Below are 17122 nucleotides of genomic sequence, written 5' to 3'. Positions count from 1 at the left end.
CAAACATGTGACAGGAAGCTCACCTTGAGATCAAATGCGGCACCAAGGATGCAATAGGGACTTTGGGCAATGGTTTCAGACTTCCAGGCATTGGAGTAAGTTGCTACCCGTCCAATGCTGGGTATCAGACAGATAGTCTAACACTTTAGAGATGGGGGGGGGGGGGGAGGGAAGGGAGATGGTGAGAGTGAGCTGAGTGTTTGTCAGTGTACATGTAGAAACTGAATGCTTTCAGGTGTCACCAGGGATTAGCATGTAGGCGAGAAATGGAAGGGTGCCAAGTTCAGATCCTTTGCGTTATCACATATATTAGTCACTAAGGTGTTAGCACTTGGTGCAGGTTAGCATTGAATAATGTTCAGATACAGGAGTCACAAACCAACAACTAAAATAGATTTTCTGTCTATTTCTCTGATTGCTTCTTCATGGACCCTTGCTGTATGTAAATTTCCTGCTTTGTTCCTACATTATAATACTCGGGATAAGGAGGATCTATGGAGAAGGAACTGGTTGATATTTTCAGTTCTGTACCCTTTCATCAGAAGCGTGTTCTACATTGGTAGGTGCTAGCTATTGTTAAAGTTCTCACTGCTGAACTGGATGTGGTTACGGTGCCCAGATGGGAGTTTATGAGCATTGTACCTTCTCCACAAGGAGGTAGAAAATTCCAGGGGCCAAGCCAGGCCTTGGACATCAAATCCAATTAAATTCCAATCTCCAGCTGCGAATTTCCTTTGATTCAGCCCTGCCCTGCACACCTGTTGCTCCTTCTGATGTTAATGTGGAAAATCTGTTTTTATGGCCAACGTATTGTGTACGTACTGAGCCTGATTCATTCCACCAGACTTCACCAGCACTAATGCTGATAGTGTCTGTGTGATGTGTTGTGCTACATTAATGTTACTATGGAAATGGTACAAAGAAAGTAGCTAGTCAAGAAGCAAGAACTTTTTGTTTGTAAAGTCCCCTCGTCAAGTTCACTGGAGGCAATCAATTTCTTCTAAAAGTGCTCTCATTTTAGTTCTACCTGTGCAAATTTACTTGACACAAATCCACTCTCATTCAGTGACCAAGGAAGCAAAGCAGTTCAAAGGAAACTTGCAAGTTCTGCTGTACATCTGACTATTTTACCAACAAAGCCACATGAAGATAAAAGTTCATTTGCGTAACCTGGGCAAATAAATGCTCAGATTATATGTTCAACAATGGTATTACTACTCTTTATTTAATTTTTGAAAAATTAATTTTCTATATCAAAATTCTCAGCAGATCACGTGGCTCGGGGCTCATTGGAAAACTCAGTGCTAAAACTCTTTTCCCCTTTCCCCAGCTCCCTGCCCATTGATATTTTGTTACTTGAATCCCACTTTGTAAAAGGGTCATGGGGTGTTTGCTGGCTTCATCAGCAGAAACACCCTTGCACCTTCTCACCAACACTATCCCCACTCCTTCCATGCTCATCTCTGATGCAGGGCTCCCTTTACCATGGTTGTTGGAGAAAAGTGATAGGGCAGGAAGGAGGGGAGTTGACGAGATGGATCAATTGCACTTGCTGCAACCTTAGCTCCCAGATCGTGTGCTGGCCCTTGCCTAGGACTCAGTCAATTGAATTAGGTGTTGAAGGGAAGACATTCCTCAGTCTCATGGTGGGAGGGGAAAAGGGACCCCATGGTGTGGGGAGAGTAGAGTGACTGAGTAGAAACCAGATATTTCGATAAGGAGGGAGGGAAGAAGACCATGAACTACTCTAAGCTCTTCTGATTTTGCTGATGTCCTTGGCCGATACAAGATTCCAATCCCCCTCCCAATGTGGTTAACTCTTAACTGCTCACTGTGGCAAAGCATTCAGTTGCATAAGATCTATTGCTGCTTTCCATTCAGGTAGGGTTGGGCCTCAATTGCTGGCTTCATCTGCGATTTCAGGATTCCCAGCTTTTGTTGAACATTCCTGAAAGGACCATTTCCTGACTCCTACCATCCAACATGTGCATCCTTGCAGCTTGACCTTTTCCTGTGGCCAATCTTAAAACAAATCCACTACCTCAGTGACTGGCAGTTAACTTCTTCCCATATCTAAATCAATTAATTTCTTCAAGATGCCTCTGACTTTTCTCCTGGTTTTTGCTTATAGAATATTTAATTTTCAATTCCTGGACAATTCCAGGGGGTTGCCGACGTTCAGCCTTTCCCAAAAACTGTACAATTTAGAACCACGCTGAGGGGGGCTAGTGAACAGTCAACAGGGCCTCTGGTTGGACAGCAGTAGCCCTACAGGTAGGCTCAGGTATGCAGTGTCCCATGGTTTAACCTTCCTGTCTAAACATGACCTGTTTGTGCTTCTTTTTCCAGACCATCTCCTTGGTGATGGTTGCCATTGGTGTGTATGCCAGAGTCATGAAGCATGCTGGTGAGTGGCAGCAGATTATTTTCATTGCTCTGTCTGTGGCTGTTGGGAAAGGGTAGACAGAGGTGGGGGATTGGGGCCAGGGGAAGGGTTTGGCCTTGGATGTTGATTGTGGTTTTGGGGGTGGGGGGTGGTATTTGGGTATTTCATGGATTCAAGAGGTCGAGATGTTGGCTTGGCAACTGGATGATGCAGAGGGGGAGTAGTGGGATGTTGTTGTAGATGGTTAATTTGGAGAGTGGGCTTGATCTGGGGGGTGGGGGTTGTTTGAGGGGCCCACCAGTTGAAAAGGGGATGGGGTTATGACAGATATACCATGTTTTGCAGAGGCTGCCATGGCCTGTCTCGCTGTGGACCCTGCCATTCTCCTCATCGTGGTGGGGGCACTGATGTTCCTGATCACATTCTGTGGGTGCATTGGATCACTGCGGGAGAACATCTGCCTTCTGCAGACGGTGAGTGACACTCATCATTGGGGATAGGGCTGGGAGAACTCACTCTGCCCTGTCTGGATGAGGAATGGGGCTGAAGCCTGGCTCCTGCTGTCAGGACCCTCTCAGTACCTGGTATCTCAATTTGCTTTGCCCACCTCTGTGGAGGAGCCCTCAGGATGGGTGTAAACCATGACACTAAGGGTCAGTGGGAGCTTTCCCAAATCTGGGCTGTAACTGCTTACTGAGGTGTTACAGTGGGGCATTAGAGAGTCGGAGTGTAGGACAGCGAAGTGTTGATGTGACTCAGTAGCCCAGACCCAACAATTTTCATTGCCGTTCTTCCTTCCTAAAAGCCACTCGGCTACTCAACAGATCCTTGCACCTCTCCTGTGTACTCATCTCACCTCGCCAAATACCAGAGGACATGTATTTAAGGTGAGAGGTGGAAAGTTTAAGGGAGATGCATGGGGCAAGTTTGTTTCACACAGAGAGGGCTAGGTGCCTAGAATGGACTGCCAGGGGTAGTGGTGGAAGCAGATACAAAAGTGGCGATTAAGAGCCTTTTAGACAGACGTGAATATGGAGGGATGTGGACCATGTGCATGCAGAAGAGTTTAATTTGGCATTGTTTGGCACAGACATTGTGGGCCGAAGGGCCTGTTCCTGTGCTGTACAGTTCTCCATTCAGCACCACCCACCCTGTCTCTCACTCCCCTTAGCTTGCCCTCCCCCAGATACGCAAGACATGAGGAGCTCAGTGGGTGCTGTTCGTATAAGAGCAGCTTGCAGATCAGTTTTGAAGCGACAACTTTTGTTCACAGAGGGCATTAGATGGACTCCTCCCACCTGCCCCTCTTCCCTACTGACTTTGATTTTGATTTTCCAGTTCTCTATCTGCCTGACGCTGGTATTTTTGCTACAATTGGTCGCCGGGGTTCTGGGCTTCGTCTTTTCAGATAAGGTATGATTTTGCTCTTCTTGGTGAAGGATAGTGCGGGCAGTCAGTGCGGTGAGGGAGAGGGTGCAACAATCCTCCTGAGGGGAGGCGAGCGATGCGTCTCCAGTGGCTCCTCTGCAGGAAGGAGTTGGTTTAGTTATGAGGGAAGATTGATTCAGCTGGGTTTTTTTAGGATGGATGAGTCTGAGTGCTTTAATCCAGGTGAATAAGTTGTGAAAGGTTCCTCCTTTACCCCTGATTTCCTTACAGTTTAAAAGGTACTTGGACAGGTACATGGATGGGAAAGGTTTACAGGTGATATGGGCCAAACATGAGCAAATGGGATAAACTTGGATGAGAATCTTGGTCAGCATGGACCAGCTGGGCTGAAGGGCCTGTTTCCCATGCTGAATGACTCTAATAGATCAGAGAGTTGGATTTAGTTAACAGGTAGCTTGAATAATTGAGGGGGAAATGATTTAGTGGCTAGGGTTAGGGCCTTGCTGTCTGAAAGGGAGATGGAGCACTTAATATGGGTGGATTAACACTCGATTACAGTGTGGGAACTGGGCAATTGGCCCCATTTTTGGCTGCCTTGGAGACGCTAGATTGAATGGCCTCCCTCTTGTTTAAATTTCTGGTTCATGGGACACAGCAGCAAGGGACTGGACTAATTGGATTGACGGGGTGACACAATTTAAGTACTTTGAGATGGAAGAAATTGAGTGCTCAGGTGTATGGTGCCATGTAACAAGTACTCATTAATGCAATGTAAGGAGGGAGTGAGTTGGGAATTATGCTTTTGGGAGAAAAGCAAATGCAAATTAACAAATCTGTATCTTAATCTTATCAGAAAGGAATGGGTGTGTCCATGGTTAAATGTGTCTACAATGGACTGTTTGTTCAATGGTGGCAGAGCTCTGGGTGTTCACTGACATTACTGGCAGGAAGCAGCTTTCAGCTTGTTGACAGCTGTTCACATGAGCAGTGGGTTTTATAATCGGCTGATGGCCAGACAAGATTGGAATTGGTGACTGTTTTCAGAGCAAGAACTTGAGCTAAAATTAACACATTTTAAAAGGTTTGACAGAAGCCAACAGTTTAGTACCTGCACTCAACAACAAACAATCTGCTGGAGGAACTCAGTGGGTCGAGCAGCATCTGTGGAGGGGAAAGGAATTGATGTTTTGGGTTGCAACTTGCACGAAGAGTACCAGCACTGGCTGCCTCACCACCTTAGACCTAGAAGGAGGCTGTTTGGTCCATCGAGTCTTTGCTATTTCTCTCAGCAATCCCATTCCCCCACTCATTTCCCAGTAACGTACTCTGTTACATACGCCCTGTTCTCTTACTACCCATCTACACTTGGGGCAATTTACAGTGGCCAATTAACCAATCAAATAAGCATGTGGGAGGACACTGGAGCAGCGGGGGGGGGGGGGGGGGTGTTGGGGGATAATCCTCGCAGTCGCAGGGAGAATGTACTAACTCCATGCAGACAGCTCTGGCAGTCAGGACTGAATCCGGGCTGTCAGAGTTGAGGCAGCAGGACTACCTGCTGCACCAATGCCACCCATTGTGTTGCAGATTGATCCTGGTTATTGCCAAAGGAGTGGTGGTGAGAGCTGGAGAACTCCCAAGTGCTTCCTGACCCTTGTGGGCTCAAACCTGCACGCGCTTGGATGTTTTGGGATGTAGGGTCACTCGGAGTATCCCTGAGGAGGATTTATTAGAGTCAGAGTCAAACAGCATGGAAACTGGCCCTTCAGCCCAACTCGTCCATGTCGACTGTGTTGCCCAGCAAGCTAGTCCCATCTGCCTGCCTTTGGCCCACAGCCCTCTAGCCTCTCCTATCCATGTACTTATCTAGATGGCTTTTAAATGTTGCTAATGTGTCTACCTCAACCGCTATTTCTGGCAGTTTGTTTCAAATATGCACCACCCTTTGCATGAAGAAGCTGCCCCTGATGTCCCTTTTAAATCTTTCACCTCTGATTTTAAACCTATTGTTTATAGTATCCCCTCCCTGGGAAAAAGACTATGTGCTTTCAGCCTGTCTATGCTCTCATGATCTTATATACAGATGAGGTGTCAATCTCCAACATTCCAGGAAATAAAGTACTAGTCTACGCAACTTCTCCTTGTAACTCAGGCCCCCAAGTCCAGGCAACATGCTGGTAAATCTTTTCTGCATGCTTTCTAGTTTGATAACATCCTTCTTATAACAGAGCAACCAAAGCTGTACACAATACTCCAACGTCTTGTATAACTGCAACATAACTTCCCAACTCCTATATTCAATGCCCAGACTGATGAAGGCCACCGTGCCAAATGCCTTCTTCACCACCCTGTCTACCTGTGATGCCACTTTCAGCAAACTATGCACTTGCACTCCTAGGTCCCTCTGTTCCATAACACTTCCCAGGACCCTACCATTCACTTTATAAGTCCTAACCTGGTTTGATCTCACAAAATGCAATAGCTCACATTTATCTGGATTGAAAGCCATTTGCCAATCCTCAGCCCACATACCTGGCTGATCGAGATTCCATGATTAAGATCACATTTTTGTCACTCTTTCCCAAAATCCCCTTGACAACAAGATATTTGCTGCATCCTCTGGGTTTGCTGTAATGTACAGGTGAAGCTGGTGCGGCCTCTTCAGCGGATGGTTATGAGTTGCCTGTGTGTGCTGGTGTGAGACTGAACCAGATCTGGCAAGACTGGAGATTCCTTTTTCTGAACTATATTGGGGAGCTTGCTAGATTTCTACAGCCTGATGGGTCCCTGACATTTTGTTATATTGGGACCAGGTTTTTTTTCTTTCCAGATATTTAAAGTGGATGTGATTTCTTGGCATAGAAACAAAGTGCTGGAAATAATCAGCAGATGGGGTAATTTCTCTAATTGCTGGACACATCCCACTCAATTCATGCTCAATGTCATTTGTCACCCTCTCTGCAGCAGTGCCAATCCACTCTCTCAGCTGTCCTAGTCCACAGTTCCACTTCATCCTTCACTGCTTTCAATGTTTCATCAAAAGATTCTATTCCTTCATTTGGACGTCAAAGTTGGCAAACTTCAACTGGTTCTCATATTAGTCTGGGGTCATTCTTCCACTTCCCCTCTGACTGCATCATTCCCCCACCGCCTGCTGTGTTTACACTACCTCCCTGTGACCTCCTTGCTGATCTTGAAAGATCAGTTTGTGGCAGAAACCCCAGCTTCATTTCCACCGCCCCCACCCCCCGCATCCCCATCTTATTGAATTCTGAGCTTCGCATGGTGTTGATCTATTCTTCTGCTGCCTTTGACTCTGTGACTGGTTTCTTTGGCCAGGGATTGTCATCTTGGACTGTATGGGCTCCTACTTCTCCACACTTTCTGATAAACGTGGACCCCACCCCAGCCTCTCAATAACCTCTCCAGACGAATGACAATGTGTTTCCATCTCCACAGAAGCTGCCTGACCTGTGGAGTACTTCTAGCACTTCCATCGTTTCTGATCCTGATCAGTGTTTGATTCCTGTACTGCCACGCTGACTAATGTGGGAATCCCCCCAGCTTGTGAGCTGCTCAAAGTGTGTAAAGACCATTCAGGATGGAATAGAGGATTTGGAGGACATGGAAGCCTGGTAGAACAGTGGAAGGGGTGCACCAGCTCAAACTACACACCCCTCGGACATGTCCTGCCCCATCCGTGCAAGTCTGTGGATCGCACATTGACCTCATCAGTCACTCCCCAGAACTCGTGGAACAGGAGTAGGAAAAAAGGGACCACTGGAAAAATAAGAATGAGAAGATGCCTGCATGGTGTTAATGTATTTTATGTAACAGTCTGGGGAAAAGATCAACTTGTCCACTCAATCTCCTTTTGTGTTTCAGCCACATTTTTTAGAGAAGCATGAGGGAGACTGGCAAAAGTGGAAATGTCTTCCTGTTTGTCAGCCCTGGCTCAGTGGCAGCACCCACACCTCAACAGTTGGGGTGCTGTGGGTTCAAGTCCCATCTAAGACTTGAGTACAGAAGAATTCTTGTCTCTATCTTCAGTGCTGTAGCGGAGAGTACCATGTTGCCAGGGACACTTTCTTTGAGACGAGGCTTCAACAGAGTCCTGTTTGTGCTCTTGGGTAGATACAAGCAACCCCATGGCACTATTTTCAAGAAAGGTGTCCTGGCCAGTCAACATCATGAAAACAGAAGGGTCTTTGACCCTGAAATAATGAACTCTTTCTCTTTCCACATGCTGCCTGACCTGATGAGTATTTCATAAAATCAGACAACTGACTCATGATATTATCATTATCTATGGCAGTTTACTGTATGCAAATTGGCTGCTGCACTTTCAACCTGCAATAGTATCTACCCTTCAGAAGTCCTTCATTGGCTGCAAGGTCCTTTGGGCTGATCCAAGTCTGTGAAAAGCGTGATATAAATGTGTCTGATCGTCTTGTGTCCGGCTGTTTCTTGCAGTTGCTGTGCAGTCACACATCAGTTGCTGTGCAGTCACACATCAGTTGCTGCACTCTGTAATCTTAACACCACTTCCTTGCTGGCTGAGACTTGTTTTCAGATTATTACTGGAGTCATGTTCAGACTGAATTCTACAAACAAATGATTCATGAAATATTCACTTGCAAAACACGTGGAAACGGACATTCAGTCCCACAGATTCACGCCAGCATTTGTTTCCTGCAGCTATTGTCTAATTGCAACATAACCTATACACATCTGTCCCTCTCTGCCCCAACCTTATCAACACCCTTTCCCAATATTAAAAGACCTCCATCGAGTTGGCCCTCTTTGATCTTTTTAAAGAAAAAAGGGGTCCAGCAAGAATTGTAGTGAGAGCCCTGTGATCTGGTGCCTCGCTATCAGACACAACAACTGACATCTGAAGATCTTTCAACTAGGTAGGCTGATATCTGTGGTTTGTTTGAAAGAGCAGCTGGGGCTTGCCTTAGGGCTCAAGATGGTGTAGCAAGGCCTTGAAGATGAGCAAAAAGATCCTGAGTGAAATGTAATCCAAACATGCCAAGATTCGTATTGGGATCTTGCCACTGCTGCTGTTTCAGTAGGGCCTTGTGGAGCTTCAGCCCCCTCTAGTGGTGTCCACACAGCATGGTGTGGAAGTTGAATCATTGCAGACCAGAACTTCCAGCAGTTGAATGCTGTGGTTGACCACCTTTAGCTGTTGAAGTCTCTGGGGTAAAGGTGCTGTTTGTTGCGTTCTGGTGCAAATGAAACTGCTTGTTAGGCTTATTGCATCGAGTTAGTTACATTGATGTGGGATTGTTGTGTAAATAGGCCAGATTTGGTAACAATGGTCAGATTCTTTGCTTTACGACAATGTGACTATTTCACGTACCAATACCATCCTTTTATTTCACAACTCTTAAACTGAATTCAACTTCTCAAACTGTCACAGTGGGCTTTGAAGAAGTTTTTAGTACATTCTTAGTCTAGTAACAGAACCACCACTCCCAGACAGCCAACAAATAATCACCATGGAAGATTTTAGAAATGCATTTTTCACCTCCAAGCAACAACCCTATGATGGATTGTGATGAACTGTGGAGGGAGAGGTATGACTAATTAAATGGGAACTGATTCAGCCTTTAATTCTAAAATGTACTGTTGCTTTCCAACACAGGCCCGATCAAAGGTCAGTGAGATCATCGACAGCGCAATAATCCATTACCGAGATGACCTGGATCTCCAGAACCTCATTGACTACGGGCAGAAACAGGTTTGGTGTCATGGGCTTGTGATTTTTTTTTGCAGTAAATGTTCTTTATCTAATCCTAGTGCTTTTTATCTCCTTCATGGCTTTTGCATGTTCCACCTCTCTTCAATTTGCTCCTTCATGTTCTGTTTCTTTCCCCCCCTTCTATTGCCTGCTCGGTCTCCAAATATTACTTGTAGGAAACATCAGTGTTTAAGTCAGTAGGACTTGCAGAAGAAACAGGTCCATTCAGTGGTGATGTAGCAAATTTAAAGGCAAATATCAGCTGCTTTGAACAAATGTTGCTGTCAATCTTCTTGTTCCAGTCTTTTGATACTTTTTTTTAAAATCTTAAACAATGGAACATAATGAATGAATCAAAGTAATTCTTTCATGACTTTCTTCCCAATTGACAGTCTTTATTCTAATTTTCTTTATTTTTCTGTCCCCTTTTGGGCAAAACACAGGATTTGGTTTGATTTATCCAGTTGTATGTTCACCTTTTAATAACCTGGGTAACTCCACTGTACTCTGTAACATGTTTCAGATGCAGTACATCTGAATTATCTTTTTTACTTCGTTATCAGCCCATTCTGTCAGCTTCTCTATAGATATTGCACCTTTCATATGTTGACCTCTCCTAATTTTGAGGTCATTAGCTATTTTTTTGCATTGCGAGGCTCACTTTTTAAAAACAAAAATTAAATCAACATCCTAATTCTCTAGGTATGGGCATCACTGGCAGAGTGAGCATTTCATTGGCAATCGCTAACTGCCCCTGGTGGTGAGTTGCCGCCTTGAACCACTGCAATGCTTGTGATGAAGGTTTCCTATAGTGCTGTTATGGAGAGAGCTCTGGGATTTGGACCCAGATAAATGTGTGACTTGGAGAGGAACTTGTTACCCTGCATCTGCTGTCCTTGTGTTTAGGTTTGGGTGACATTGTGCAGTCTGTATGTGCACGGTGAGTGGTGTGGAGGGGGGGGATGATGAGGAAGCAAATTGCTTTGCTCTGGATGATGTCAAGCTATGCACGTGTAAGATGAGGGTAAGCCCCAGAATGATCATGTGGAACAAGTCAACATCTTCATGGAGAGAGGCTGGGAAATGTTTCTATCCTTCCCTGATATCAGTTACAAAAGGAGGGAGTCTTTTTTTTAAAAAAAAAAGTTTGTTTCCTCTTTTGCTCTGCCCTCTCATTTCTTATTGTCTTTCCTCTTCTTTCCTCCCTCTTGCAGTTCAGCTGCTGTGGGGGCATTTCGTACAAGGATTGGAGCCACAACATGTACTTTAACTGCACATTGGAAAACCCCAGCAGGGAGCGCTGCTCTGTGCCTTATTCCTGTTGCCTGCGCTCCAAGGAGGTGAGTGACTGAGGTGGGTAACTTTTGTGGTAAGATAGACAGCGGCTGCCGTCCAGTGCCCATTTTAAAGAATTGAAGCGCTCAACGAACATGAATAGAATTGTCCTTAACTTAATGTGACTTAAATGTTCTTGTCCAATAGGTCACATAGGAATCTTTACTGCAGAAGATTTCTTTTACAGCTGGGTGGGTGACATTCTCTGGAAAATACCCTTATTCATCTCTACTATGTTCTCTCTTTCAAGCTTAGCTAGAAGTCCAATATATCACTTCTGTACCCTTTCGTTACCTCTGTCAAATCCTAAAAATGGCCTCAGCTCACTATCTTAACACAGTAAGCTCTTGTTCATCCAGTATTTGTGCATCCAGAATTCTCATGCAATCAACAAAAATTTGTAAGAATATTTAGCAATTTCATAATTTTTTTCAGAAACATAAATTTGAATTTGTTGCACCAGGATCCAATGTGATTTTGTTCAAGTTCTGCCTTGAATCAGCCTACAGCACAGCAACAATGTTTGCACAATGTCCAGCAACATTTGCGACTCCTCCAATTATGAAGCAGTCCACATTTGAATGCAGCAAGACCTGGACAAATATCCACACCTGGGCTGATGGGTGGCAAGTCATATTTGTGTCATGCAAAGACAATATCCAACAAGAGAATCCAGCTATCACCCCCTGACGTCCAATGGCATTACCACCACAATCCTACAAGAGCAGGAATCTAGGGAGAGTAAATCACCAAAGCCTGCCTAAGGCTCAAGTCAGGAGTGTGATGGAATACTCTCCACTTTCCTAGCTGAGTGTAGCTTCAAGGATACAGATGCTACAGGTGTGACAGAGGTGCGGGTAAGGGAGGAGGGAGAGTTGCCTTGATGAAAAAGGACATAACAACAGCCATTAGAGTTGATATTCTTGAGGGATCATCCAGTGAGGCTATATGGTTAGAACTTAGAAACAAGAAGGAGATAGTCACTCTAGGATTGTATTAGAGCACCCCACCCCAATAGTCAGTAGGAATTGAAGGAGCAGATATGTAGAGAGACTGCAGCTAGTTGTAAACATAGTAGGGTAGTATTAGTGGGAGATTTTAACTTCCCTAATATTGACTTGGCCAACCACAGTGTAAGAGACTTGGATGGAGTAGAATTTGTGAAATGTGTCCAAGAAAGCTTCCTTCCTCAATATATAGAGGGAGCTACTGGAGAGGGTGCAACACTACCTCCTCCTGGGAAATGAGGTGGGGCAGGTGGTAGAAGTGTCTGTCGGTGAGCACTTTGGGTCCAGTGACCACAATTCTATTAGTTTTAAAATAGTTATGGAGAAGGATATGACCAGTTCACAGGTTAAGGTTCTGAACTAGGGCAGAGCAAATTTTTGAGCCATTAAGCAGGATCTTTCATTGGTTGATTGGGCAAGATTTGTTTTCAGGAGAAGGGGCATCGACCAAGTGGGAGGTCTTAAAGTGTGATGTCAGGAGTTCAGGGCCTGCATGTTCCTGTTAGGGCAAGGTTGGCGGGTTTTGGGAACCCCGGTTAATGAGAGAGATTGAGGCTCAGTTTAAGAAAAAGAGGGAGGTGTACAATGCGCACAAGCCATTGGGAACTAGTGACTCTCGATGACTACAAGAAGTGTAGGAGTGCACTTATAGAGAATTTAAAGAAGATATGAGATAGATCTGGCAGGCAAGGTGAGGCAAGGTCCCAAGAGATTCTATAGGTATACTAAGAGTAAAAGTGTGGCTAGAGAGATAATAGGTCCCCTTGAAGATCAGCATGGCTTCTGTACGTGGAACCAAAGGAAATGGGTGAGATTTTTAATGAATACTTCTCTTCAGTTTTTTTACTGTGGAGAAAATGATGTAACCTAAGGAAATGGGGGAAATGAGTGGTGTTGTCTTGGACCACATACAAATTAGCAGGGAGGAGGTATTGGAGGCCTTAAAATGCATTAAGGTAGATAAATCCTTGGGGCCAACTGGTACATTCTCAGACCTTGTGGGAAGCCAGAGTAGAAATTGCAGAGGCCCTTGAAGAGATTTTTGCTTCATCTCTGGCCACAGGTGAGGTTCCGGAGGACTGGAGAGTGGCTAATGTGGTATCATTGTTTAAAAAGGGTAGCAAAAACAAGCCAGGAAACTACAGGCTGGTGAATCTGACATCGATGGTGGGTAAATTGCTGGAGGGGATTCTGAGGGACAGGATCTACCAACATTCAGAAAGACATGGTCTGATTTGGGACAGTTAGCATGGCTTTGTGCATAGGAATTTGTGTCTGACAAATCTCTTGGAGTTCTTTGAGGAGGTAACCAAGAGGGTAGATGAGGGTAGGGCAGTGGATGTTGTCTATATGGACTTTAGCAAGGCTTTTGACTAGGTCCCTCACGGCAGACTAGTCTGGAAGGTTAGATCACATGGGATCCAGGGGAGATAGCGGATTGGATTCATAATTGGCTCACTGGTAGGAAACGGAAGGTGATGGTTGAGGGTTGTTTCTCAGACCGGAGGCCTGTGTCTAGTGGTGTGCCACAGGGGTTGGTGCTGGGACCTTTCTTGTTTGTAATTTATATAAGATATTTGGATGTGAATGTACAAGGCATAGTTACTAAGTCTGTGGATCTTACTAAAATAAGTGGTGTTATAGACAGTTTACAGGGGGAATCTTGATCAGCTGAGGATTGGCAAATGGCTTTCAATCCAGATAAATGTGAGGTATTGCATTTGGGAGATCCAACCAGGATAGGACTTGCCCAGTGAATGGTAGGGTCCTGGGGAGTGTTGTGGAATAGAGGGACTGAGGAGTTCAAGTGCACAGTTTGCTGAAAGCAGCATCATAGGTAGATAGGGTGGTGAAGAAGATGTTTGGCACGCTGGCCTTCATCGGTCAGGGCAATGAGTATAGGAGTTGAGAAGTTGTGTTGCAATTACATAAGACATTGGTGAGGCTGCACTTGGAGTATTGTGTAGTTTTGTTACAGGAATGATCTTATTAAACTAGAAAGAGTGCAGAAAAGATTTACCAGGATTTTGCCTGGACTTAGGGGTCTGAGTTGCAAGGAGAGGTTGCAGAGACTAGGAATTAATTCTCTGGAATGTAGGAGGTTGAGGGATAACCTGATAGAGGTAAATAAGATCATGAGGGGCTTAGGGTGAAAACACACAGTCTTTTTCCCAGGGAGGGGGTGCTAAAATCAAGAGGGCATAGATATAAGACCCTAACCCTAAGATCAGAGGGAAGAGATTTAAAAGGGGACAGCAAGGGCAGCTCCTTCACGCAAAGGGTGGTGAGTATTTGGAATGAGCTGCCAGAAATGGTGGTTGAGGTAGGCACATTAACAACATTTAAAAGCCACTGAAATTTGGAAAGGAGAGGTTTGGAGGGCTGTGGGCCAAATGCAGGCAGATGGAACTAGCTCCCTGAGCAACACTGTCAACATGGACAAGTTGGGCCGAAGGGCCTGTTTCTATGCTGTATGACTCAGCAATACTCAAGAAGCTTGACACCATACAGGATGTAGCAGTCCACTTGATAGGTAGCCCTTTCACAACCATTCACTCGCTCCACCACTGACGCAGAGTAGCTGCAGTTTGTACCATGCACAGAATGCTCTGCAGCAACTCACCAAGACTCATTAGACAGCATCTTCCAAACTCTAAACCTCTACCAGCTAGAAGGACAAGGGCAGCAGAGGCATGGGAACACCACTGGCTGGACAGCACTGGTAATGTACCCAAACCTTGAAGACTGCAGTGGTTTAAGGCAGCTCACCACCACCTTAAAGCCAATTAGGAATGGTAATTAAATACTGGCTCAGCCTCCACAGCCCACGTCCCTTGAATGATTAAACAAAAGTCCCTCAAGTGTATTTTCAAGTTCTAATTGTGTTTTATGAACTACAGTATTTCTGCAATCTGTCCACTATGTTGGATAGGAATACTCCTGGCAAAGGTACAAAATGTTGAAACAGGTGGAAATATGTGAAAGCCTGGAAAAAAGTGAAAATCACAACCGTTCTTATGAAAGCATTTGACATTGGTTCTTCAACAATTTATGACATTAAATTGCAAACTGCAAAGCTTAAAAAGTTGTTTCTGAACTCAAATAACAAATGTAGAAAAGTGTCATACAATGAAACTTGACAATCCGTACAGTAATACTTTTTGAGCAATTTACATGCAACTGGGACATTTGTGTAACAGCACCAACCCCTCTCTCTCTCCCACCCTAACATTCCCCCTGGATACTGGATAGCTGAGAGTATACAGTATATAGCAAAAGGTACAATCTTTATTTATTTCTCCAGGAAAAAACAAATTGGAGTAATGTTTCCAGTATTGGGCCACACACTGTCAGTGCCTTGGGGAAGATGTAGATTCACAGCCCCCTCCCTGGGTGAACTCCTGTACATATGAAGGAGCTCCCATAAATATTATTAAATTCAGACAAGAATTGGGGAGGAAAAATAACAGTTTACATGCAACTTCCCTGCAATAATCAGATATCATTGTCTCTTAAGAACACAGGCTGCCTATTTTACTGTGGGGGGCCACTTAAGAGAGTTGTTTTGGAAATTGACAAGAATCGCTTCTATTGATACTTGTGCAATGATACTCTGTTGAACAATGTAACAGCCACTTATACCTTGAGGCTATTGAAATCACCCATAGAGCATGGGACATCCTGATTCCGTACCATTGTAACTAGGCAGGGGAAGATGATAAATGTTCATGTTAATTGGCCCTCATTAACACCATTCATTACAATACCATGGGGGTATCATGGTATTGAGTGATTTTTGTGTATTTTCCAACTTGTAGGCAAAATCAACATGGGTGTCTGTAAAAATGGAATCCACTTGTGATCCGAATCGTACCAAGTTTGAAGAACTTCATTTCTGTGGAGAGACCAGAGAAGCTGGGACTTCTCACGTCATGAAATATGGAAAGGAGATTTGATGCATTTAATGCCTCATACTTTTTTAAAAAAAAATTAGAAACTGATCTATAGCTGTTGCTAGTAAAAGGAAGTGTCTGGAAAAATCTGCCCTCATTGTCTGGCATATCTCCCCTGAATCAGAGTGGGGCAATCATATACCTGATATCACTGCCTGTACTTCCCCCTGGGAAGTTCCAGTTTCCAGTGCTGATATCATTCAGTGCAGTTATTTACTGACTGTGACACGAAGTAGGCCATTTAGCCCATTTGAGTCCATGCTGCCAACCGACAGAACAATCCCATCAGTCTTATTCCCTCATCCCCTGCCATATTCTCCTCTAACTCTGCAACGGACTCTTTCTCACATGCAACAATTCAACTCCCTTTTGAATTGTTTGTCACCTATCTACACTAAGGGGTAATTTACTATAGTGAATTAATTTACCAACACATCTTTGGGAGGAAGTGGAAGCGCCCTGGGGGAAATAGCACCTGATTGCAAGGACAACCTGCAAACTCCACACAGAGCACAGCTGAGGTCAGGTTTGAACCCAGGTTCCTGGAGCTGTGAGGCAGCAGCAATGTTCTTGCAGAGTCCAATGGAGCAGTGCAATCTTCCATTGGCTTTTTGTTTCTTAGGCTACATAGGCTGCCTGAGTTAGCACAGGTGATGAACATCTGTGAATGTCAGAAACATCCTCAAACATTCAGTGGTGCCAACTGTACCAACGGTCTGGCAGTTTGTAAGTTCAGATGGTGGCACAGAGTCTTGTTGACTGTCGGAGCCATTCTGTGAGGGCAGCCAGCAGAACTCTGTGCTGGGAGCCACATTAGGAAAAAAGTTTGGTGCAGGGGTGGGCAGAGAGTGATTTCAGGCCAAAGAAGATCTGCCCATCATGTCTGAGGTGGAGGAACTTGCCTTTCCCCCTTGGTAGACTTGCTATCTTGCACTCTGACCTATTTATTTATCTCTTCAATGCAGAAAGTGATCAACACCATGTGTGGGCATGGCATGCAGGACCTGGAGTATTTGGCAGCAGAAGAATATATCTACACCAATGGGTGCATCGACAAGCTGGTCAACTGGATCCATAGTAACCTCTTCCTGTTGGGAGGGGTGGCCTTAGGCCTTGCCATCCCACAGGTCAGTGCCTTGCCCACTTCACCCATATCAATCTCAGTAGGCTATTTTGCCCCTTAAACCCATTCTACCACTCTATTAGCTCATGGCTGTTTCCATACAGTTCTATTTCTGTACCTTGATCCTCCTCCCTTTAAAGTTAGCTTTAACATTTTCAGTTGTCCCTTTGATGTCAGCAG

The 17122-nt window shown here is 44.8% G+C and overlaps 1 protein-coding gene across 2 annotated transcripts in view; it reads left to right on the top strand.

Moving 5' to 3' along the window:
• The window catches only part of tspan33a (tetraspanin 33a), a 34699-nt gene that overhangs the window by 15071 nt on the left and 2506 nt on the right, over positions 1 to 17122 (top strand). For both annotated transcript variants that reach the window (XM_052033890.1, XM_052033889.1), the window contains 6 exons: positions 2350 to 2407; positions 2732 to 2859; positions 3725 to 3799; positions 9429 to 9524; positions 10739 to 10864; positions 16785 to 16946. In XM_052033890.1, coding sequence (XP_051889850.1) covers positions 2365 to 2407; positions 2732 to 2859; positions 3725 to 3799; positions 9429 to 9524; positions 10739 to 10864; positions 16785 to 16946 — 630 coding nt within the window. In that variant the 5' untranslated portion in view covers positions 2350 to 2364. The remainder of the gene's footprint in view (positions 1 to 2349; positions 2408 to 2731; positions 2860 to 3724; positions 3800 to 9428; positions 9525 to 10738; positions 10865 to 16784; positions 16947 to 17122) is intronic.

This window comes from Pristis pectinata, chromosome 19 (genome assembly GCF_009764475.1).
Source record: "Pristis pectinata isolate sPriPec2 chromosome 19, sPriPec2.1.pri, whole genome shotgun sequence".
In the NCBI taxonomy this organism is placed as follows: Eukaryota; Metazoa; Chordata; class Chondrichthyes; order Rhinopristiformes; family Pristidae; genus Pristis; species Pristis pectinata.
Note: the sequence above shows the minus strand (reverse complement) of the source record. Positions and strands in the feature narration are given on the sequence as shown.